Source organism: Penicillium psychrosexuale (genome assembly GCF_028828465.1).
Source record: "Penicillium psychrosexuale strain IBT 29551 chromosome Unknown utg000004l, whole genome shotgun sequence".
Taxonomy (NCBI): domain Eukaryota; kingdom Fungi; phylum Ascomycota; class Eurotiomycetes; order Eurotiales; family Aspergillaceae; genus Penicillium; species Penicillium psychrosexuale.
The window spans coordinates 5,138,708-5,160,392 of NW_026643189.1; the positions used below are offsets into that span (position 1 = coordinate 5,138,708).

Consider the following 21,685-nt stretch of genomic DNA (forward strand, 5'->3'; position numbering starts at 1 on the left):
TGCCCCGGTTGCACTTCAGATAGTGAGGGATAGTCGCGTAGAACGCGATAAAGTAAGCAAGACCAGAATATGATAGAGGGAAAGACACAATGTGGTTTTCTAAATGAGAAGCTCAATCCCGCAAGACGATGATCCCCCGATTGACCGCCCACACCGCACTGGCCCATCGGCCAAGAACATCCAATGCGGCTGCCATCAGTGCCTTTCTTCTCTTTCATCTCTATCTCAACTACTTGTACCATACCACCATAGCGAGTTTGTCTCATTCCACTCAATCTATACCATTTACGCGCCCCTCAACCTAAACCATCCTCGGCCCATACTTGCCCGGACACCCTGTCACCCAACAGTGGACATTGGACAACGCGCCCACTGGTTAATCTTACACACGATGGGAGGTTCACTATCACGTATCTGGTCCCTACTCTGGTCCACAAAAGAGATTCGCATCTTGATTCTAGGACTTGTACGTTGTGTCTCATCTGCATCCCACGCGGGGAATGCAGGATCTCGTTAGTGACACAAGGACCGAAACTAATTAACATCTTTCGGGTATTTAGGATAACGCTGGAAAGACTACTTTGCTGTACAGACTCAAGGTAAGATATTATAGCTTTGAAACTTGGGTTTTCTGGCGCGTTTAAGTGAGATTCGCGGGGCTGACACCTCGTGCCCACAGATCGGTGAGGTCGTCACTACGATACCTACAATCGGTTTCAACGTCGAATCGGTCACATATAAGAATCTCAATCTGAATGTCTGGGTATGTTGTACCCCTCTCTAAGCTCGTTCGGGCCATAACTAACATCCCTGGATTGTAGGATCTTGGTGGCCAAACTTCTATCCGCCCATACTGGCGATGCTACTACGCCAACACCGCCGCAGTGGTCTTCGTCATCGACTCCACAGATATTGAGCGATTAGGGACTGCGGCAGATGAATTAGCAGCCATGTTGAATGAGGAGGAACTTCACGACGCGGCATTGCTGGTGTTTGCCAACAAACAAGATCAGCCCGGTGCCAAGGGCGCAGGCGAGATCTCAGAGGCTTTGAAGCTGGGAGAGCTGCGAGACCGAAACTGGAGTATTGTTGCTTGCTCTGCCATTGATGGCAAGGGTATTAATGAGGGAATGGATTGGCTAGTGGTTGGTTTCTCTCCCGATGCAACCTGCTTGTTTCTCAAACTAACTATGTCTCTACTTGCAGCAAACAATCCAGTCCGAGAATGCATGATTTTCTAGCGTTCTATGTCGGGTTTAGAATTTCATCTTTGATACCTTGGTGTTCGAGTTCTCGCAACTCGGAAGCCTTCTGCTGCATGAGTGCTGTAGCACTTCTTTCCTTCGTCTCTGCCTAGCGGAGTCCTTGTCTTATATTCCTTCATGATTGTCCCGATGGCAGACTTGCGGCTTACACATAATTGTTTAATTGAATTATTGACGCTGAACTGTAAAAGAGAAGTGTCAGATGTATTCTATCCGAGTTCGTAGTCGATTATTGTGTTGATATCTCCCATCTCCACCTTCACCCCGGTCTAACCTGCCTAATCTGCCCAAACTCGAGATCTCCAATATCATATCTTGGCATCTGCTAACTGTTTCTGCTTATCTTTGCGCCTTCCTCAGCCCCCCGCATCTGCGATACGACTAATGCCGCCTATCGGAATCAGGTTTCAACTACCGAAGTATTTAAGCCAAGTGTCCTTGTTGAGATTCAGACTTTCTCCAATACGCGATCTCGAAGATTCATAGAACCAGCAACATGTCGGTCGCCCCAATCCCCCCAATTCAGATCGCTGCTGTTATCTCATCCACAAGTACTCCTGTCTCCACAAAGGTGGGGATCAAGAGCAATCGCCCGGTGCCAACTCCGGGAGAAGGCGAAATCCTCGTCAAGCTCGAGTATTCTGGGGTATGTCACTCGGATCTTCACAGCATCCGCGGTGACACGCCTATGTTGACTGATGTTGCGGGCCATGAAGGCATTGGGAAAGTAGTCCAAGGTAAGAACTATCACTGTCTCTGATCATAGGTCAGAACGTATACTAATATTCGTCATTACCCTTAGTCGGACCGGAAGTTGACGAGAAGCAATGGATGGGAACGAGGGTTGGTATCAGGTCTGTCTCCTTCGTCGCAAATTTCTCATCTGGAGTTATATTGACGCTGAAGGCATTTCCACTATTAGATGGCTCTACAGTTCTTGCCGCCAGTGCGAGATTTGTGAAGTCAACCATACCGTATGCCCGTATCAGAAGAATGCTGGTGCAGTAAGTTGTTGATCACCACAGACTATGTCTTTCGCCATCGTTTCCGTTACTAATTGCATTGGTGGTTTGCAGAATGTACCTGGAACATTCCAGCGTAAGTATTCTATCTATCGATGCCATCACCCAGTCCATTGGGACACTTCTGATATCATGCCTCAGAATATATTGTCAGCCCAGCACTTCATGTGACGAAAATTCCGGACCAGCTTTCGCCAGATACTGCCGCGCCTCTTCTATGTGGTAAGATTTTGCCAATTGGTATTCCGCTGATACAAACGCTAATCATTGTCTCCAGCTGGAATTGCGATGTACTCTTCAATCATGAAGACCAAGACTCGCCCGGGAGACTACCTTGCCATCCTTGGTGCTGGAGGTGGCCTTGGTCATATGTACATTCCCAACCCAGCTTTCTATAGCCGAAATGTTTTTTTTTTCTGACAAGGATATTTCTTGCAGGGGAATTCAGATTGCCGCTAAGAAGGGCCTTAAGGTCATTGCAATCGACAGGTATGTGATATCAACTTAACATTATCTGTCATATTTACAACAAGCTAACCCGATGCTTCCAAAGCGGAGATAAGAAAAAGCAACTGTGCCTTTCACTTGGGGCTACAGAATTCCTGGACTACCGCGAAGTCAACATTGTCCAGGCAGTTAAAGACAAGACGACATTCGGTGTACATGCTGTGATCTGTACTGCCAATGGCGAGCGAGCATACGAACAAAGTATGCAGATGTTGCGTCCTTTTGGTACGCTGGTCTGCGTTGGTATTCCCAACAAACCATTCAAACTTCCAGCTACGCCATTCGATATGATTGTCAAGGGTGAGTTCTCAATACCTATGCAACTCAAGACATGAGCCGGTCTGACCAATTAATACAGGCCTTACTATTGTCGGAAACTCTGCAGGAACAGCGGATGAGATGGATGAGATGCTGGCTATGGCCGTAGCCGGCGATGTAAAGGCGCATATTGACATCTTTGACTTGGACGATATCAATGAGGTTTTGGACCGTCTGGAGCGCTCGGAGATTGATGGCAGGGTGGTCTTGAGAATCCCCCAATAGGTACGGGGTATCATAGCTCACTTTGGGCTGGCATACGTTGATGTTCTAAAATATCTGCCTTGACAGTGAAGAAAATATTATCACTTCTACTTAAAATACAGCGTATTCGTTGGATCGACATGGTAATTAGAGAGGCTAACTAAAAATAGCTTTGACAGAATGAAGAAACTCAAGGGAATGAACATTTATAAACGCATGATATCTCAGCATACTCAGGTTCCTTATTTGCTAATTACAAGGTGATCGAGTTTGAGGCCTTTATTTAGGTCTTCACTACATGGAGATACACTTATCCCAATAAATAACAATTCCTGAGAGTTCCTTGACTTCCCCAGGCCACCTACCCACCCTCGCCCGGAAACCCTTTCGGCAACAACAACTGCCAGGCAACTCACCATCAATCCTTCAAGGATCCCATCCGAATCAGCATCAAGCTCGGCGATAACGTTCAAAGACCCTAGAATTTGCCGATCGGTTCTATTCTGCCACACCGCAAGAATATCATCTGGTTTATCCGCAGCGAAGAACTTCAGGTTGCCGTTCCCATCGCTAGAACCAGCGTCTTTCCCTTCAGTTTCAAGGAGAGACAATGCAGTCTTGGATCCTTTCCAGTAGAATGTTCTGACAGCGCCGCCACCAGTAATCTCAACACGGTAAGTCCTACCAATTCCCTTCCGAACAATATCCACTGAGCAGTGCTTGACAAGATCCAGTGAACTTTCCTCAGAGGCTGGGAGGTCGTTTTGGAGTGTGTTAGAGCCTACTTGGCGGAAGATGTCTACTGTCACGTGAAGACCGAGCAGACCCTCAAAGCCACGGTAGTGAATGTGCGCACGGTGGTCCTTAGGATCAGGAGATGGATCTTTCCGACTGCGCACAACATTGCCACCAGAGTAAAGATCAAATGAAGCTGGCAGATAAAGCCCTTGGCGGTACCAGGGGATGCGCAAGGTGTGATATACTGGGCTTGGAGATTGAGCAAGTCCTCCAGAAGGGTGGACCTGAAGGCAAAAGCTGAAGGCATTTGTACCGAGTGGTACCTGTGTGAATTGATGAGAATTGTGTGAATGATGGCTTATATAGAGACAGCTGCATCCATACCGGAATGCTAACATACATCTTTGAAGACGTTGAATGAACGGTAGGGCTCCTTTGCAAGATTGAGTCGAGGCGCCGCTTCTGGGATATTCGACTCCCGCTGCGAGGGTGCATGTCCTCGACCAGGAGAATCGTCCTCCTCGTCGAAATAAACACGGTCAGATCCCACCGCTGGAGAGTTGGTTGTTCTTCCTTGGGTCCTCATTTTGGCTGGGATAGGTGGCATGCAGCACCGTGGATATGAACGAAGGGTTTATGTTCAGATGCAGAGGCAAGCTAAAGGATTCGCAACATTTGAGAGGCAGAAGTTAGGTTGGTCATTCCCAAGCCTTAGCACTGTTGCCCGATACGAGGTCCTCGTGATCATTGAAGGGAAGATCGTCAGTCAATATATTCATTCATTCTGCATATAAAGCATAGACATTGCTCTAAATATAGGGATAAGGAAATAGTTCGAAGCATCTTGCAATCTCTAACAATTACTGAAATTGTCACCGAAGACATAACTAGTTAACTAGTTAGTTAGAAGAAGAAGACGAAGTACATAAGCGATATCCCGCGATGAAGCTACGTAATGATACCGCCCTAGCAATTCTGCAGGGCCTATTGACACCGCCCGGACTGTGCAGCAAAGAACCCGAATCCGCCCTGCAAGCGAGAACCTCGGATCGTGCTCAATTGAAATTGTAAGTGCTTTATTAGGTGCATATTTATCTGTACGTACTGTTCCAGCCGGCTAGTTTACAATGCGGGTCGATTAGAGCTTGACTAGCTCCCTCCACAATCCACTATCAATCGCAAGTACTAACCGCTGTATAGGTTCGATCGGGCGTTGCTCCGGCGAAGATAATTAGCTCTATACGCAACCAAAATGACTTGTAACTCCGCAACAATGGCCTGGAGAGCCAGCGTCCGGGCTCGCGCTCTTCCTACCTCCCGCTTGAACCAACGGCCGTCGGCATTGCTACCAAAACGGGCCCAGCGCTACCCCGGTGCTTTGCGATATGCTTCGGACTCGGCTGCACCTCCACCCACTGAGGCGGCCAAGGAGATGGGGAAGGAGGTTACACAGGAGACCGCCAAGGAGATCCCCCGCAAAACCCGCCGTGGCTCTAGGAAAGCCTTGTACGGTGCTTCATTGGCCTTAACCCTGCTGGTGGGCTACATCTATGGAACGGACACCAGAGCCAGTATCCACAGATACGGCGTTGTACCCTTGATCCGCCTCCTGTGGCCCGATGCGGAGGATGCACACCACGTTGGCGTGGAAAACCTGAAGATGCTCTACCAGTATGGTCTGCACCCGCGCGAGCGTGGCGACCCGGACAGTGATGGCGTCCTGGCAACTGAGGTAATGGTATTCCCAAACCTGCCGATGGTCAATCACTGACGAGGTCTGTTATCAGGTCTTTGGATACACCCTCTCTAACCCCATCGGTATCTCCGCCGGTCTGGACAAGCACGCCGAGGTCCCTGATGCGCTGTTCGACATCGGTCCCGCCATCGTCGAGGTGGGCGGCACGACCCCTCTACCACAGGAAGGCAACCCGAAGCCTAGGGTATTCCGACTGCCCTCGCAACACGCGATGATCAACCGCTACGGCCTCAACTCCAAGGGCGCCGACCATATGGCAAAGGTTCTGAAGCAGCGTGTAGCTGACTTCGCCTACGCCGCCGGATTCGGCCTTCACGAACAATCCGCGCAGCGCGTCTTGGACGGCGAAGCCAATGTTCCGCCCGGCAGTCTGGTCCCGGGAAAACTCCTCGCAGTGCAAGTTGCCAAGAACAAGCTTACCCCCGACGGAGACATCGAAGCCATCAAGCGCGACTACGTCTACTGCGTGGACCGAGTAGCGCCGTACGCTGACATCCTCGTCGTGAACGTCTCCAGCCCCAACACCCCAGGTCTGCGTGACCTCCAAGCAGCCGCACCCCTCACAGCAATCCTCACGGCGGTCGTCGCCTCCGCCAAGAACGTTGAGCGCAAGACCAAGCCCTACGTAATGGTCAAGGTAAGCCCGGATGAAGACTCCGACGAGCAGATCTCCGGCATCTGCGAGGCTGTCTGGAACTCCGGCGTCGACGGTGTCATCGTCGGCAACACCACCAACCGTCGGCCCGACCCCGTGCCCCGGGGCTTCGTCCTCCCCGCCGAGGAGCAGAAGACTCTGAAGGAAACCGGCGGTTACTCCGGCCCCCAGCTGTTTAACCGCTCCATTGCGCTCGTCGCCCGCTACCGCGCCCTGCTTGACCAGGGACCCCCGTCGTCTGCGACCGATTCGGATAAGTCTGTCGAGAAGGTGTCTGACCTTCCTCGGAAGGTTATCTTCGCTTCCGGCGGTATCACTACCGGTGAGGAGGCACGCGAGGCTCTCAAGGCCGGCGCTTCGGTGGCTATGATGTACACTGGTATTGTCTACGGCGGTGTTGGCACTGTCACGCGTGTCAAGAAGGAGCTGCGCGAGGAGCTTCAGAAGAAATAAGCGGTGTGAACTAAGTTTTTTTTCGATTATTCTCATTCGGTCTTTGATAGATCCTGTAAATAACACGGATATGCACAAGAAAAGTAATATTCTGCATTTCTCGCCCGAAAGATCCAATTGACACCGCACAATTCTATATGGAACGACCAAGTCAGGCAATACCGAAATAAATGAAAAGGGGAACTCGATCTCGCTCGGAATTGACCCGCGCGAACTATATCAATAGCTCGGATTACTCGATCAGTCCAATGAACCCACATAAAGCAAAGTGGAGGAGAGATACATAGCATCCAAGGCCTATTGAGGTTTGCCGAACCTAAAAAAGCTTTAAAAGTCATCTGAGAGGGAAATCTCTGATCGGCCGCGTGACTGAAGAAAACCGGGGAAGTTCTCCAGTTTGCGGGTTTCCCCAGATAGGCTTCCCGGGGAGACAGCCGGTTGAGATTCCCACTTTACCTGTTTTTGTCTAGATGCGCCTTTTTCTTCAAGGTCTGTTATTTATTATTCCGTATAACAATGACAAGGAACCGTATAGTGCGAAACACAATACCGTATACCTGTATAATTGTAGACATGAAATGTCAAGGCGTCGTGTCGAGGATGAGTACCTGGGGCATCATCACGCTATAGCCAGCGTCTCCTCTACCTCACGGACAACCTCCCGCACGCCATCAATTTGATGTGCGAACCTGCCCAAAAACATCCCATCAACCGCGCGACCAAGCCCACCAGCCCCCCAAAGACCAGGCCCGGCACTACCGCCATACAAAACACGCACTGTACCAGGCCGGGCACTAATAACCGCCCGGATGCCCTGCACAACAGCAGCAACGTGATCAACACCAGCCGGCTTCGGCTGGCCAATAGCCCAAACAGGCTCGTAGGCAAATATAACGGGCGCGTCGTCCGGGATAGCCGCCAGCACAGCGCGCACCAGCACCGCACACTCGGCCACAGCCTGGCCGACAGCCTGGGAGGCGACGGGGCCGGGAGCTGTCACTTCGCCGATGCAGACGAGCGGGACCATGTGCTGGGCGCAGGTTGCGGCTGCTTTGCGGGCGGTTTGGTCTTCTGTTTCGTTGAAGATGGCGCGGCGCTCGGCGTGGCCTAGTTCGACGATTGAGCAGCCTAGCGCGCGGATTGAGGCCGGGGAGACTTCGCCTGTGTATGCGCCTTGCGATTCCCAGAAGCAGTCTTGCGCGCCGAGGAGGAAAGGGGGTGGGGATGGGGAGGTTCCGGTTCCGGCGCTGGTGAGGTTGGCTTCGTACTCTTTGAGGATTTGCGCGCAGGGCCAGATGGTTAGGAAGTCTGGGATTAGAGCTAGGAGGAGTTTGTCTCGGTTTGCGGGGTGGACGATCTCGTTGGTTGGGTTGAGGAGTTCGCGAAGGTAGGTGAGTGTGCGGTCTGGGGTGAAGTACATCTTTAGAGAGATGAGGAGGAGCTTCTCCGGGAGAACTGGGTAAGTGGACGCCATGGTGATTGGTGTTGCGAAAGTTGTGTGTTTGGGTCGTTCCCGTCTGAAGCTAGGGATTCTTGATTCTCGGAAAGTTGGAAAGTCAAAGCCAGGATTCGAATTGTAATTCCAAGTAATTCCAAGTATTTTTTTGATCAAAGGTAATTTCCAGTGTGTCAATGCGCATTAGTGGCATTTGTGCGCTAGACGTTCCGATTGTCCATACATGTTGTATGAGGGTATAGCCATTCAGAGTACTCAATAGAGTACTCAATACCGAGTCCAATAAATGTTGGCTAGACTGTGATAATCCAAGCGAAGCCAACGTAATATCTAGTACCCCGTACCCCGGACATAGGAGAATCGAACTATTCCCAGATGGTATTGCGCTTTGTACTTTATGTACACTTTAGGTATACATTCCAAGACTCTTATCCCATCTGCCTACTATAGTATAATTAGAGCATGATATGCAATTTCTAGGATCATACAGTGCAGATCTAAACGAAAATCCGGAGTACATACATTGTGCAATAGTACAAGCCGGAGAACCAGTGGGCTAACGCCCAACAACATTACAGTGGAGTGGAAAAGTGGAGTAAAACACCTTTGCTATGAGGCAATGCACATCAATTAACTATGGGGTTTAGCGTCTTGGGGATAATAAGGCCATACTTGTGTACTTGTGCATTCGACCATTGGAAAACTAAGTCAGGAGGCAAATTCACTCGTCGATATCCCGCATTACCCTCCAATGTCATGCTCAGCCAGGTTTTTCAAAGCATTGAACCTAATTCCCTGGTATGAGGTCAATTCAATATTCCCCTCTTCCCGTCTAGGTGACATTCGTCGATATACGAGGTGCCCAGACCTCAGCCACCAAAATAACCCTGGACTCGGGAAAAGATGAAACCAAAGGTCCCGGCCCTCGGCCTTGAGGCATCAGCATTTAAGAAGCCAGTTGGACCGCCATGCCTGTGCGAAAGCCACAACCTTCTTGTCCGTCGTGTATTGTAGGTTGCGCTCACCACTGACATCGATGGCTTGGTGTGTGGCAGAATGTGAAGCCTGTGTGTTCCAAGCCAGCGCCAGCGAGGTCTAATAAAACATGCCGGTAATACGAGGTAAGACGCATGTACGGACCAAAACAAGGATCCTAAAGTATCCGACCTCGGTTTAACCTATTTCTGGCACCGACCACTTACGGCCCGTCGTGGGGTGCTGTGATGCTGGGGCGGGCCACCCTGGACGCTGAAATACGCGTAACAATATCAAGGCCGGAACCAGACTATTCGACTTTCTTGGTGGAGAACGGCTGTAGATGATTCTATCAAATGCAAGGATTGGCTGGACCTGAGCGGTGGTTGTACGGCTATAAAGGAGAGAGGGGAAGAGAGCTAAGCAAAAAGATATAAAGACCCCTGTGCGTACTCCCAAGTCAAGGATTTCTTTTCTGTGTGAAATCAATATATTATCTATACCATATATTTGATTTAATACATCTCGTATTGTTTGTACATTCCTCATCCTCGTCCACTCGTCCACTCGTCCATACCTCATCATGTCTACTCCTTTCCGCATTGTCATGGCCTGCGACGAGGCCGGTGTCCCATATAAGGATGCTATCAAGGCCACTCTCGAGAAGAACCCCCTCGTTGCCGAGATCATTGATGTGGGCGTCAACTCATCTTCCGACAAGACTGCCTACCCACACCCTGCCGTCGAGGGTGCCAAGCTCATTATGGATGGCAAGGCTGATCGCGGCCTCTTCATTTGCGGCACTGGTCTGGGTGTTGCCATCGCTGCGAACAAGGTGCCCGGCATTCGGGCTGTGACTGCCCATGATCCTTTCTCCGTTGAGCGCTCTATTCTGAGCAACGACGCTCAAGTCCTATGCATGGGTCAGCGTGTCATCGGTGTTGAATTAGCCAAGAAGCTGGCTACCGACTGGCTAAACTACCGCTTCGATCCTAAGTCCGCCTCTGCTGCCAAGGTCCAGGCTATCACGGACTATGAGATCCAGTTCCGCACTGTTGCTTAGACACGTCTTTGCTGTCTATCTTATCTTACCTGATACCCGAAACACTCCAGATGTCCTGAGAAACCTCCTTATCTTGTGCCATCTTTGATAAAGCATGACTTGTCAGGTTGTACCGACTTGTCTGCACGATTGTGGTGTCTTTCTTAGTTCTCACAGCGCATGATACCACGAACCAAATGTTACTTCTGCTTCCAAATCGGATTAGAACGTCACAGAGATATGTATATAGTGAATGAATAAGTATAGTCAACCTCACCCAATTTAATGTATAGAAGAGTAGCTGCCTCATGTGGCGCAGTGCATCAATTGAGCTGACTCAGACCTTCTGCGGGGATCTATGACTTTCCATAGACCATAACGAACTATAGTGACAGTTGTTTTATGCGCTTTGGGTGAACTCACAAAGATATCCAAAAAGGGTACTCACATAGGTACTGCATATCAAAACCCTTTAAATCCCCCCAGCTGTCATGAATCACAGCAATATCCACTCCTATCACTCTTGAATTTATATGTGGGCCGCCCCACATTGGGGAACAGATCACACGGGGAGAAACTCAAGGCCTCACTCACACATAGATCATGGCCCAAGAACTCAAAGCAAAGGGCAATGAGCTCTACAAATCTGGGGATTACAGCGGTGCCGAAGACTTGTACTCCCAGGCGTAAGCTATCACATTCAACCCCTCCAGCACTTCCCCTCATCACTCCCAACCAAAGTCGCAAACCCAACGATCATTCAAATGTCCCCAAACTAACAAAATCCCCATATTACATAGAATCCAAAAGAACCCCAGTGACCCAACCTTATTCACAAACCGCGCGATAACACGAATCAAACTCGCCAAATGGGCCGACGCTGAACATGACGCGCGAGCCGCAATCGAGATCTACGGTCTAAAGAACCCCGTCGCGCTCAAGAGCCACTACTACCTCGCCCAGGCACTCCTAGGCCTCCAGCGCCCACAAGAAGCACTCGACGTCGCGTCCGAAGCTTACCAACAGAGTCTAGCAGCGAAGAATGCCCAATCAGAGAATCTGTCGCAGACGGTCCTGCGCGCGAAGCAGCAGATCTGGGCTGCGCGGGAGACTTCCCGGGTGCGCCAGCTGAATGAGACACTGGGTTCTATGGAGGCGCTCATTGAGGCCGATGTGACGCGGGCGCTGGCGGAGTTGCAGGGTCGCTTGGAGCGCGGGGAGATCGGGGAGATTGGGTTCGGGGAGGACCAGAAGGCGCTGCGGGAGGATGCGGAGACTAAAGTTAGGAACTTGAGGGAGGCATTTCGAGTTGCTTCCAAGGGAGAGGTTCAGGAAAGGGTATGTTTTGAACTTGGTTCTTCGATGAGGTGGTTGTTGACGTTTGGGTTTGCTTCCAGGTTGTTCCGGACTATCTCATTGATGGCATCACGTTTGAGATCATGCATGATCCTGTTATTACACCATCCGGGGTTAGTTTCGATCGCTTGGGCATCACCAAGTATGTCGAGAAGTCGGGCGTCGATCCTTTGACTCGGGCTCCTATCAGTGTCAATGATCTGCGGAACAACTACGCCCTCAAGGCAGTTTGTGAGGAATTCCTCACCCACAATGGATGGGCGGTGGATTGGTGATCGCTCTTCATCTTTGAACTTGTACATTGCCCCGACATTTCTCTTTTGTTTTCTTTTTCTGGTGCATAGCGAATGATTCCACATCGGTTGCATTGTGGATATGCATCTGTCGGCGTGGTAAATAATGGTATTTCTGAATCAAATGTTGAATATGTAAGACAAGTTGGATTACTCTAAAGCCATCCTGCTCATTCCATAGCCTACGTAATAGTAAAGGCATTGTATGCAAGAGATCGTATGACCTCAAAATCAACTGGCGAGTGTGTCATCCACCCCACCTCCAGGGCCGTTGACCCCGCCCTCAACCATCTCCAACATCCCAACCATATAAATCCTCTGTTCCTGACTTACCCCTCCTTATACCCAAAAACAAACAATCCTCAAATCCAAAATGTCCGACATCACCCCCTTCATCACCGCCCTGGAGGCTGCCCAGAAGAAAGAAAAGTTCACCCCCGAGGTCCAAGAAGCTGCCGCCGGCATCGACATCGCAGCCCTGAAGGAAGTCTACGAGAAGGTCGTCGAGCAGGGCGAGTTCGAGAAGCTCGATGATGCCGCCGAGGCCGAGACCCTCCGCAAGGCCTTCGAGTTCGCCGCCAAGGCTGTTATGATGCTGAAGACCTCCCCCGGTCTTATGGAGAAGAAGGACCTCTACATCTACTTCAAGGTTGGCAAGGGTGACGTTATGGAGAAGCCTGGCATGTTCGATATCCAGGTACGTCTAAGCTCTGCTTTTGATTGAGCTCGGGAAGCCCCGGACTATAGCACGTTTGGGAGAAGGCCAATAGCTGACAATTCACTCCTTGCAACCTTATAGAAGAAGCAGCTCTACGGTGCTTGGGAGAAGGTCAAGGATTACAGCCCTGCTAAGGCCCACCAGCTCTACATCAGCCACGTCAACACCCTCATTTCCAAGTACGGCACCCGCGACGAATAGATGATACAATTGGAAGAATTAGTCTGGGACAATGACTCGCGATCTATCGAAGGAGATATGTTGTGGAGTGAATTTTGGAAAGACGGTTATCTAAAAGAAAAGAGATAACCGTATTGTCTCAAACCTTTCAGGACGAATACGAATACAAATGCATGCTACTTTCCATGACTCAGTATCAGTACCTCACAATCCCGCGCACTGTATACTACGACAACCATGCGACTCACGCCCGTGAACTGCTGAGGCGAAAACACCCTAGATATAGCTAAAAAAGACTAAATGCAAAGACAGCAGACTCAAGCAATCCAACTCTCCCCTCGCCAGTCCGGTAGAGCATGCGAAGCAGTCGCGCACCACGGGTCATCACCCGCACCATACGGCGTCAATGGCAGATCATAAGGCATCCGGAACCCAACTACCACCGAAGCCGTCTCAGCCCCCTCAGACACAGAAGGACGGTCCCGCTTAAAGCAAGGAACCATCAGCGTATCCGGCATCGGGGATTTCTCTTCCGCTCGGGATTCAGATGCAGATGCAGAATCAGTATCACCACAACCCCCATCTTGGAAAAGATCCGGCCAAACAACAACGCCAATCTCCCAGCTACAAATGCGCACCTCGCCACTCGCATTCGTCGCCGCGCCCCACGCCTGCGTAGACAGATTCGCCGATGACACCATCGCCCAGTCGATGGTCTTCATGTCCGAGTCCCCGAAGCGGATGTAAGTTTTGATGTGCGGGGCTGCGCGGGCGCGGCCTGCTTCGCGCTTTGGGGGATTGTCTTCGGATAGATCGATGCATTCGCCTTGTGGGAGGGTGTCACCTGCCCATTGGCAGAGATGCGGGCGCATGTATTGGAGCTGCTTTTGTTGTGTTGCGCTTTGGGTTTTCATGTGGATTGAGCCGCCGGAGTCGTAGCCGTTTAAGGAGCGGCGGATTTCGTCTGGGGTTGGGAAGATTATTGAGTAGGTTGTTGGTTTTGGGGTTTGGGTTGGGGTGAGGGCTTTGAGGAAGACATCTTTGAGCCATTTGTTTGTTTGGCCGAGGGTTGCTACTGAAGAAATCTTGGATTTGTTGGAGATTTGTTACAGCATGATGGTTGTGTGGAGATACGCACCTGCATTACTATATGTGGTTTCTTGCCTGTGTTTTTCTGCTGGATGGGTATTTGGCTCATCAAGTCTTTCAGAGCAGGCCAGCCCCATAGTGTATCCTCTTTTGAGCTGGAGTCACTGACATGCCTTTTTGACGGGACACTAGCAATGAGGGCAGCGCGGATAGAGCCGAAGTCATAACTATCCAACTGCTGGACCAGCGGGCCGGTCTTTTTAGGTCCGTACGCTTTCAGATAAGCGAGAAGGTCCCTTTTGAACCGTGCGCCCGAGCCAATTTTGGTGTCTGTCTGAGACCCTGCTGAGCTTGTCTTCTGCAGGGGAAGCAGTGGAGAGCGCCAGGCGGCTTGTGTCATATTAGTCCAATCCATATGGATCATGTTTGCCGTGTGAATAACAACTCTGTTTGGTTATTCAGTCAGACTATATCGGGCTATAGCGATCAATAATGTGTGCAAGAATCTTACTGAGCTAGGTCATCATGCCGAAGAAGAATCATCATCTTAGAATGATGTGTCCCGAAAGGCTCCGGCATGTAGGCCACAATAGGCTCGACATTAGGATATCGCGAACAGGCCTCCTAGGAGCAGATTAGTCGTTACTTCAAACACTCGATCAATGATGGGATGTATTCAAAAAGATAAAGCTAACCCGATCGAGTCACGTCAGTGCAAACTTACTTCAACTCGAATCCGATTCGTATCCTCCCTTCGCCACGATCCATGCACGACCTTGACTTGCACCAGACTGCGGACATCCTCGTCGAACTGTGACATGAGAAAATCCACATCAAAGAGGTAGTTGAACTGCCAGCATTCGCGAATCATGGGATCTCCGAGAATATCACGTAGTCGGGTGGTATCGACATTGTTGCCATCCGGTAGATCTCGAATATTGGTAAGTTGTACTGGCGAATTGATCAACTGGGGATGGCGAGCAGTGCCTCCGGTGTCTCCAGTGCCAGAAGTTAATTTACCATCAGTTGGTCCGGGGCAACCTCGTGGCAATGGTGGGCTAATGGCCCTTTGCAAAGACGTCAGGGGTGTACTCGCTGAGCCATCATTGGAATCTGATAAGATCCTGGCTCTTTTGGACGGGCGCTCCATTCAAATGTTTCTATGAGAGTGATGGTTGAGTTGATGGTGGTTAAAAGGCGGTCGAGATCGGTGATCACAACAAACACTCAAATTATATATATTGAAGGTTTCCCTTGTAGGATACACGGAAGTGCGAGGTATTCTCTTAAATGTTACGGGGTATATATACAAAAGGCATTTTATAGGAATTGAATCTTTCACCTCATTCTGCATTTTCCATTTTCATCATTGTAGCCGCTTCTAGGTCTCAATGTATTGCCCACTCATTTTATTCAACTATACAATTTCATTGCTCATCCTCAAACAAAATTCCTTGATTGGACACGACTTATTGAGCCGCAAGCTTCTTAATCTCCGCCACAACTGCATCAGTGACCTGCTTCGTCGTGGCGTCACCACCCAAGTCACGGGTAAGAACTCCCTGCTCGCAGACATTCTCGACACAGACCAGCAGCTGCTTAGCAGCCTCCTCCTCGCCGAGCCAAGCAAGCATCTCCGAAGCCGTCCAGAATGTAGCCACGGGGTTGGAGATACCCATGCCGGTGATATCAAAAGCGGAGCCGTGAATGGGCTCGAACATACTAGGATACTCCCGTGTAGGGTCGAGGTTAGAGGTAGGTGCGATACCAATAGATCCAGCCAGAGAGGCAGCGAGATCAGAGAGGATATCAGCGTGCTAGTAGATCGTCAGTCCACAGACCTATTTATGCATCATTTCTATATCGGCCACTCACCAAATTGGTAGCAACGATGGTATCCAGACTCTCGGGCTTCAGAACCATGCGAGTAGTCATAGCATCAACAAGCATCTTGTCCACAGTGACATCGGGGAAATCAACCGCAACAATCTTTGCCACTTCATCCCAGAGAACCATACCGTTGCGCTGGGCATTGCTCTTAGTGACCACCGTCAACAGCTTGCGCGGCCGCTTCTGAGCAGTCTCAAAGGCAAACCGCATAATCCTCTCCACACCGTGACGGGAGAAGATAGAAACTTCAGTCGCGACCTCCCACGGTTTTCCGGTGTGAGAACGGCCACCCTGACCCGCATACTCTCCCTCGCTGTTCTCACGGATGATCACCCAGTCAAGGTCATTGGGTCCGCACTTGCGCAACGGGGACTCGGTGCCGCGGAATACCCGTGTTGGGCGCACGTTCGCATACTGCTGGAACGGCTGGCAGATGGCGAGTCTCAGCCCCCACAAGGAAATATGATCCGGGACGTCTTCTCTGGTGTTTAGTATAATGTCTTCAAGGCATTGATTGTGTCTGCTTACCAGGAGCGCCGACGGCGCCGAAGAAAATCGCGTCGTGCTTCTTGAGCTCCTCGAGTCCACCATCGGGGATGTATTTGCCGGTCTTCTTGTACGTCTCGGAGCTCCAATCATAGTTCTTGAACTCTAACTTGAACGTCTTGAGAGTATCGGTCAAGGCATTCAGAGCTGTGATACCAGCACTGATAACCTCTGGGCCAATTCCATCGGCTGGGATGGATGCGATGCTGTAGGTCTTTTGACTAGCGACTGATGGAGACATGATGATGTTGTGATAAAGTTATTGTTGGAGGTGATTTAGGTGATAGACGGCAGAAGACGAAGCCTTTAAAGGAAGTCGGCTCCAAATTCTCAGGTTTCAGTCTCCACTTGCACTGCCCATAAACCTATCGCATAACCCCTCATCGCGAGCTCATTCGACTATAATTGTCGCGGGGTGCGGACGGAGATGCAAATGTCCGGGATGTGCTATACGGGCCCACTCGGAGAAAGACAAGTCCGCGTGACGAACAACTCGGTCGAGACATCTGATGGCCTGTAAATGACCTCCAGATCCTTCCAACGGGGTGTACTTAATGTGCATTCCATCCAAATTCAACGCTCGCGACAAATCTCAATCTAAATCACAACTGAAATTGAAATTGCCAAAAAGCACGAGATCTACACATATGCTCGCTTATAACGTATCGGAAATCACAAAAAGTTATTGTGAATCATCCATGGGCCATCGGCCACACTCCATAAATCGTTCATAAGCATAGATGATGAAAATGGCAAAGAGTCTTGACCAGCAAAACTCGGATTAAAAGCAGGGTTTCCGTCAGCCATATTGCCGAAAATGAGACCAGCTGAATATTGTCCGTTGAAATCGTTCTCAGCAGGGTCTAACCCTCCGGCAAGGTTACCGATATTGTCAGACTGTGAGAAAACAGTAGAGTCGTAGTTTTCTGCAGTGTCAAGTCTCTGGACAGGTGAGCGAATTGATGGTTGAAACGGATGAATTCCGGTAGAGACTGAACGGCCTTGGTATCCATTCGGTGCTAAAGCTTGAGGTCGAACTGGCGTGAGATCTGTATCGCCAAGCTCATTATTTCCATCCTGAACCGGCGGCGTTGCTATCTGTTCATCCATCGATGACGTGGCTTGGGCACAGGGTTGAGTTGGTCTCTCGGCGCCGTTCAAGGTGGCAGCAGCCTTGGCGGATTGACCACCATTTGTTTGTGTCTCAAAAGCAGATTCCATACCCTTGATCGCCTCGATGCAGGTCTCCGGCCAGCTGCTACCGCGCAATGATAGGTTTTCCAAGATGGCAATCCCCATTCTCGCATATTTGAGAGCAGTCGGCGTAGATAATTCCTCTTCCCACGCAGCATACATCAGAATGAGACAGGCCATCCAAGTCGACCATGTAAAGCATGGCCACGAGAGCGGAGATTTGGGTTCAAAAGACATGTGCTTTCTCAATGCCGCAAGTATAGACCGAGAGGATCCAATGCAAGTCTGCAAAGCGTTCTTGTAATCTGCACTGGGCTTTCCAGAGGCTAAAAGAGGTCGGTTCAGCGAAATGATAGCTTCGTGTCTTAGGATCATCAGGAGTAGCCGATGATATGGCTGCAAGATCGGCTCTTGCTCTAGACCAAATTCTGCGGGCTCATTGATGGGATTGACATCATCATAAACTTCATTCCACCATTGTGCTAGCTCTCCAGTAACATGAGCCGCTTCGACCTGGCTAGCATGACTATGGAGAATGGATTTATTACGAAGTTCAACAATCAAACCTCGAATCCGTGCGAATCTCGCAAGATGGCACAACAACCGCAGTCTGTGGTCATCTGGGAGCTTGACAGTTGTTGAAGAATGTCTTTCGGCATCGGGATAGCACACGTCGATGTCGTCATCTCGAATAGAGAGCGGAATGCCAAGGGCCTGAGAAAGATATCTTTCAAGGGAATAGATGGACCAGAACAATCGACAACGAATATCGGCTTCTTCGCTGGTAAAGCAAGAAAAGCGTCTTGGGCAACGATGCAACCCGAGGTGGAATGCAGTGCGGGTGATGACACCCCCCACCCGCGAGGCGGCATTCAGGCGCAAAAGAGAAGCAAGTGCAAGTTGAGCGGTAAATGCAGCTTGTAGCAGTGGCAAGCTAGTCGGCTCTTCAAGGAGGCTTTGTACATCTTGCATCACATGTTGAATGGATCGGAAGACCAAGACCGAAGGAACAGGACTAAGCCCCGATCCAGACGACGTTCTCTGTCGATTGTCACCCAGAGAAATGGATACGATGGAGCGGAGAATCATCAATTCTTGTCGGTTGACCGACTCCGCTCCTTTTTGACTGACTGTCTCTATTGTTTTCAAGACTGTCGGGGCGTGGAGGCATGGGAAGATTGGATGCCAATTCTCGAAATAGCTGCGTGTCCACATGACAAGATCGTCGAAAGCAAATGAGGTATTTGGCACATAATTTAATTCTTCTATCGCCCACAGCTCATCTGAGCTTTGAATGCTTCCTGGATTTTGCTGTAGCCGGTCGTCTTCCCCTGGCACCGAGGTTTTGTCACGGGCTCGTGTTTGGTCCAAGTCGGCTGAACGATGTGCGAAGGCATTGTAGACATGGCGGATAAAATGAATTCCACTTGAGCTTCCAAGGAAGGTCGCAGATCCGTCATTTTGAGATTCTCTCATATATCCAATTTCGCGCGGCGAGGGTCCTGAGGTACCAGCGCCTGAGGTGCGCTTGTGTCTCTTAGTTGCACGAGAAAGATATGGCCATTCAGACTCATTATCCTCGAATCTCATACTCGCAGGTGAAGCCGAAGCCATTATTGCTGTAATTTGTGTATCACATTTTTCGAATGAGATATTGAAGTCAAGTTACTTGGAAGAAGTCTCCAGGGCTGGCGACCCAGTTCGTTATTACGTCAGCAGCAGGCTGCACCAGATCTATAAAATTGAAGAATTGAAGAATTGAAGATTGAGCAATATTTTTTGTATTAACCGCTTCATCGGCATCCCCTTCTTCATCGATAATAGAGGATACACCCTAGATAGTGATAGCTCACTCCTGCGAGTCGTACAATCTAAAGCTACATTCTCAATTATGAGTGCACTGTGCGCGTGATGCACGAGGGATGTCTAGATCTGAGGAATTACTCCCCTTGAAGGCACGAATGGAGCTACTAGGCCATGATATCACGCGTCTTTTAGATAACTATAATTGTGACATTCCCCTCCCAACGTCTTCCACGGACCTCCCCCTTGACCTTGGAAGACTACCGGGCATCCAGGTACCACTTGGGTTCTTTGCTGATCGTGAAATCGTCAGGAACTCTAAAGGAATGGCCACGAAAGCTCCAAATATTCTGTAAGCTGCCTTCAACATACCGAGTATCTGTTTACTGATATTGGCAATATATATGGCATTACCCTTACTGGACGCAGGTTTGGCGAAGAATTCTCGCCTTTACGTACGCATTTGAGCAAGCTAAGCTTACCGTGAGACAGTATGAAGAAAATTATACATCAAGCCATAATTTAGGTAGCCAAGGGACTGTAGGGAAGGCTGGTAATAAATCGCAATAAAAAAGGAAGGGATGGAATAATCGAATCAATAGGACCAACAATCTGATGCGTTATGACGACCAATTTGCAGGGATTTTGAACAACACGATGATAGAATTCGTTCATTCAAAACAAAAGCAAAATCAATGATCCGCACCTCCCTTAACAACTGTTGTATTAGTTGTCTTCCTGATGAATATGGTGATCATCACGTGCCTGCTAATTCTACCCGGAGGTTTCTTACTCCGAGACTTTCACCCAACAGCAACACACATACGGAGTACACCCGAACTTGATAGCCTGATCTTGCATTAGTATGTTCGGGGGTTCTACATGTGCATTGTATAATCCCGGGATTAACAAATGGCGCAATTGCGATCGAAGCGGAAGGCCCCTGGTGCCACTATGCCAGGTGTGACCGGAATACCCCAGATAAGAAGCATAGATCGACTGACTCGAGATCTCATCAGAAGAGAACTTGAATCCGATTTCCTGTGAGCTATGCAGACAGCGCAAATGCAAAGTATGTTATTCATAAAGTACAGCAAGATAAGTGCTGACCATATAGTGTGACCGCAAACTGTAAGACCAAAGCTCTCACCGTTTAGTTCTCTAGCTAGTCTCATTTCTAATTATTTGCATCTCGTTAAGTCCGTTCTGTTCCCAATGCGCAGGAGATGCATCGAAATGCATCTACCCTGAGAGTGGTAAAAGGCAAGTACCCGGCCTACATGTATGCAGGTACCCGGGAAGCTAACTCATTGGCCCAGGGGCTTACCATTGGGATACTTGAACCAATTGGAAGAGAGGCTGGCAGAGACCGAGTCGGCCCTTTACGGAGCTTTGATGACCATGCGTTCAATGGGGCAACCAATAGTGATTCAAACCCCAAAGACGGATACTTTGCTCAAGCACAAGGCAGCTCGCATGAAAGAGTGGTCTCAGCTTCCCCTCCGAGAATCGCCCGATATGGAGCGTTGGCTGACCGTCATGTCGGACCGGTTTACCATTGAGCAATCAAGTGACGTCGTTTCAGACACACCGGGACGTGGCTACGCGGTTCCTATGACTCCTAGCCATGATAAATCACAGCCCTCGGGAGATCAGCCTCATTCCGGACTAGTCTCATACGCATGGCAAAGGGACAACAGGGTCAGTTCGGTGGGTTCGTACGATGCTCATCAGCCCCACCCTGGGGTGATAGCTTCGCAGGCATATTTTGGAGACCAAGTCGCGGTGGGGCCTGAATCAATAATGCCATCTCCAGGTAGTTCCCGAGACGGAATAACTAGCGTCGAGGATGCTGTGGGTATCTCGGTGGATGCCAATGCATCTGCAGGGTCGAGCAAAGCGGAGGAGCTATCACACAATAACCCGAGACTTTACTTTTAAATTGATGTGTTCTAAACACAACACAATACTATTGAAGCTTCTGCTCCTTCCTTATAGAGCCCGGGTGGCTTATCTGTAACGGGCCAAGCCATTGCGGAGCTATGCTTGTGTCACCACATCACGTGTTGTTTGGAACCTTTCAAGGACGCAAAATACCAGAATGGCCTTGTCGAGTGAAAGCAGTACATGATCAAGGCGCAATTCCAAGGTTCACAATACAACACGACATGCAGTGCCTCGCATACCACATGACATGATACGGCCCTAGCGGGGCTCACTCCACT

General features: G+C 49.8%; 12 protein-coding genes across 12 annotated transcripts; 7 read left to right on the forward strand and 5 right to left on the reverse strand.

Moving 5' to 3' along the window:
* Positions 1–391: 391 nt before the first annotated feature.
* On the forward strand, positions 392–1,233 carry N7518_007839 (ADP-ribosylation factor family protein; the record flags this gene model as incomplete). The annotated part of the gene is made up of 5 exons (XM_057188766.1): positions 392–466; positions 561–599; positions 680–763; positions 822–1,145; positions 1,207–1,233. The coding sequence occupies 5 exons, from the start codon at positions 392–394 to the stop codon at positions 1,231–1,233; spliced, it is 549 nt and encodes a 182-aa protein (XP_057040469.1).
* A 528-nt stretch (positions 1,234–1,761) lies between these two features.
* Positions 1,762–3,337, forward strand: N7518_007840 (zinc-dependent alcohol dehydrogenase; the record flags this gene model as incomplete). Its single annotated transcript, XM_057188767.1, has 9 exons — positions 1,762–2,002; positions 2,068–2,119; positions 2,188–2,269; positions 2,342–2,363; positions 2,429–2,509; positions 2,565–2,658; positions 2,726–2,776; positions 2,841–3,094; positions 3,153–3,337. 9 exons carry the CDS (start codon positions 1,762–1,764, stop codon positions 3,335–3,337), a joined length of 1,062 nt encoding a protein of 353 aa, XP_057040470.1.
* Positions 3,338–3,558: 221 nt separating this feature from the next.
* N7518_007841 (uncharacterized protein) lies at positions 3,559–4,661 on the reverse strand (the record flags this gene model as incomplete). Its single annotated transcript, XM_057188768.1, has 2 exons — positions 3,559–4,377; positions 4,455–4,661. 2 exons carry the CDS (start codon positions 4,659–4,661, stop codon positions 3,559–3,561), a joined length of 1,026 nt encoding a protein of 341 aa, XP_057040471.1.
* A 666-nt stretch (positions 4,662–5,327) lies between these two features.
* N7518_007842 (dihydroorotate dehydrogenase 2) lies at positions 5,328–6,918 on the forward strand (the record flags this gene model as incomplete). Its single annotated transcript, XM_057188769.1, has 2 exons — positions 5,328–5,786; positions 5,842–6,918. 2 exons carry the CDS (start codon positions 5,328–5,330, stop codon positions 6,916–6,918), a joined length of 1,536 nt encoding a protein of 511 aa, XP_057040472.1.
* A 619-nt stretch (positions 6,919–7,537) lies between these two features.
* Positions 7,538–8,392, reverse strand: N7518_007843 (triose-phosphate isomerase; the record flags this gene model as incomplete). Its single annotated transcript, XM_057188770.1, has 1 exon — positions 7,538–8,392. One exon carries the CDS (start codon positions 8,390–8,392, stop codon positions 7,538–7,540), a length of 855 nt encoding a protein of 284 aa, XP_057040473.1.
* A 1,540-nt stretch (positions 8,393–9,932) lies between these two features.
* N7518_007844 (RpiB/LacA/LacB family sugar-phosphate isomerase) lies at positions 9,933–10,412 on the forward strand (the record flags this gene model as incomplete). Its single annotated transcript, XM_057188771.1, has 1 exon — positions 9,933–10,412. One exon carries the CDS (start codon positions 9,933–9,935, stop codon positions 10,410–10,412), a length of 480 nt encoding a protein of 159 aa, XP_057040474.1.
* Positions 10,413–10,994: 582 nt separating this feature from the next.
* On the forward strand, positions 10,995–12,022 carry N7518_007845 (putative U-box domain protein; the record flags this gene model as incomplete). The annotated part of the gene is made up of 3 exons (XM_057188772.1): positions 10,995–11,077; positions 11,192–11,729; positions 11,789–12,022. 3 exons carry the CDS (start codon positions 10,995–10,997, stop codon positions 12,020–12,022), a joined length of 855 nt encoding a protein of 284 aa, XP_057040475.1.
* Positions 12,023–12,413: 391 nt separating this feature from the next.
* Positions 12,414–12,959, forward strand: N7518_007846 (uncharacterized protein; the record flags this gene model as incomplete). The annotated part of the gene is made up of 2 exons (XM_057188773.1): positions 12,414–12,737; positions 12,840–12,959. The coding sequence occupies 2 exons, from the start codon at positions 12,414–12,416 to the stop codon at positions 12,957–12,959; spliced, it is 444 nt and encodes a 147-aa protein (XP_057040476.1).
* A 296-nt stretch (positions 12,960–13,255) lies between these two features.
* Positions 13,256–15,177, reverse strand: N7518_007847 (tyrosyl-DNA phosphodiesterase 1; the record flags this gene model as incomplete). Its single annotated transcript, XM_057188774.1, has 4 exons — positions 13,256–14,023; positions 14,077–14,473; positions 14,539–14,651; positions 14,752–15,177. 4 exons carry the CDS (start codon positions 15,175–15,177, stop codon positions 13,256–13,258), a joined length of 1,704 nt encoding a protein of 567 aa, XP_057040477.1.
* Positions 15,178–15,496: 319 nt separating this feature from the next.
* Positions 15,497–16,704, reverse strand: N7518_007848 (putative tartrate dehydrogenase; the record flags this gene model as incomplete). Its single annotated transcript, XM_057188775.1, has 3 exons — positions 15,497–15,844; positions 15,903–16,393; positions 16,446–16,704. The coding sequence occupies 3 exons, from the start codon at positions 16,702–16,704 to the stop codon at positions 15,497–15,499; spliced, it is 1,098 nt and encodes a 365-aa protein (XP_057040478.1).
* A 431-nt stretch (positions 16,705–17,135) lies between these two features.
* Positions 17,136–19,271, reverse strand: N7518_007849 (CeGAL family transcription factor; the record flags this gene model as incomplete). The annotated part of the gene is made up of 1 exon (XM_057188776.1): positions 17,136–19,271. One exon carries the CDS (start codon positions 19,269–19,271, stop codon positions 17,136–17,138), a length of 2,136 nt encoding a protein of 711 aa, XP_057040479.1.
* A 1,101-nt stretch (positions 19,272–20,372) lies between these two features.
* Positions 20,373–21,401, forward strand: N7518_007850 (transcriptional regulator family TF; the record flags this gene model as incomplete). The annotated part of the gene is made up of 3 exons (XM_057188777.1): positions 20,373–20,421; positions 20,661–20,742; positions 20,780–21,401. The coding sequence occupies 3 exons, from the start codon at positions 20,373–20,375 to the stop codon at positions 21,399–21,401; spliced, it is 753 nt and encodes a 250-aa protein (XP_057040480.1).
* Positions 21,402–21,685: the final 284 nt, after the last annotated feature.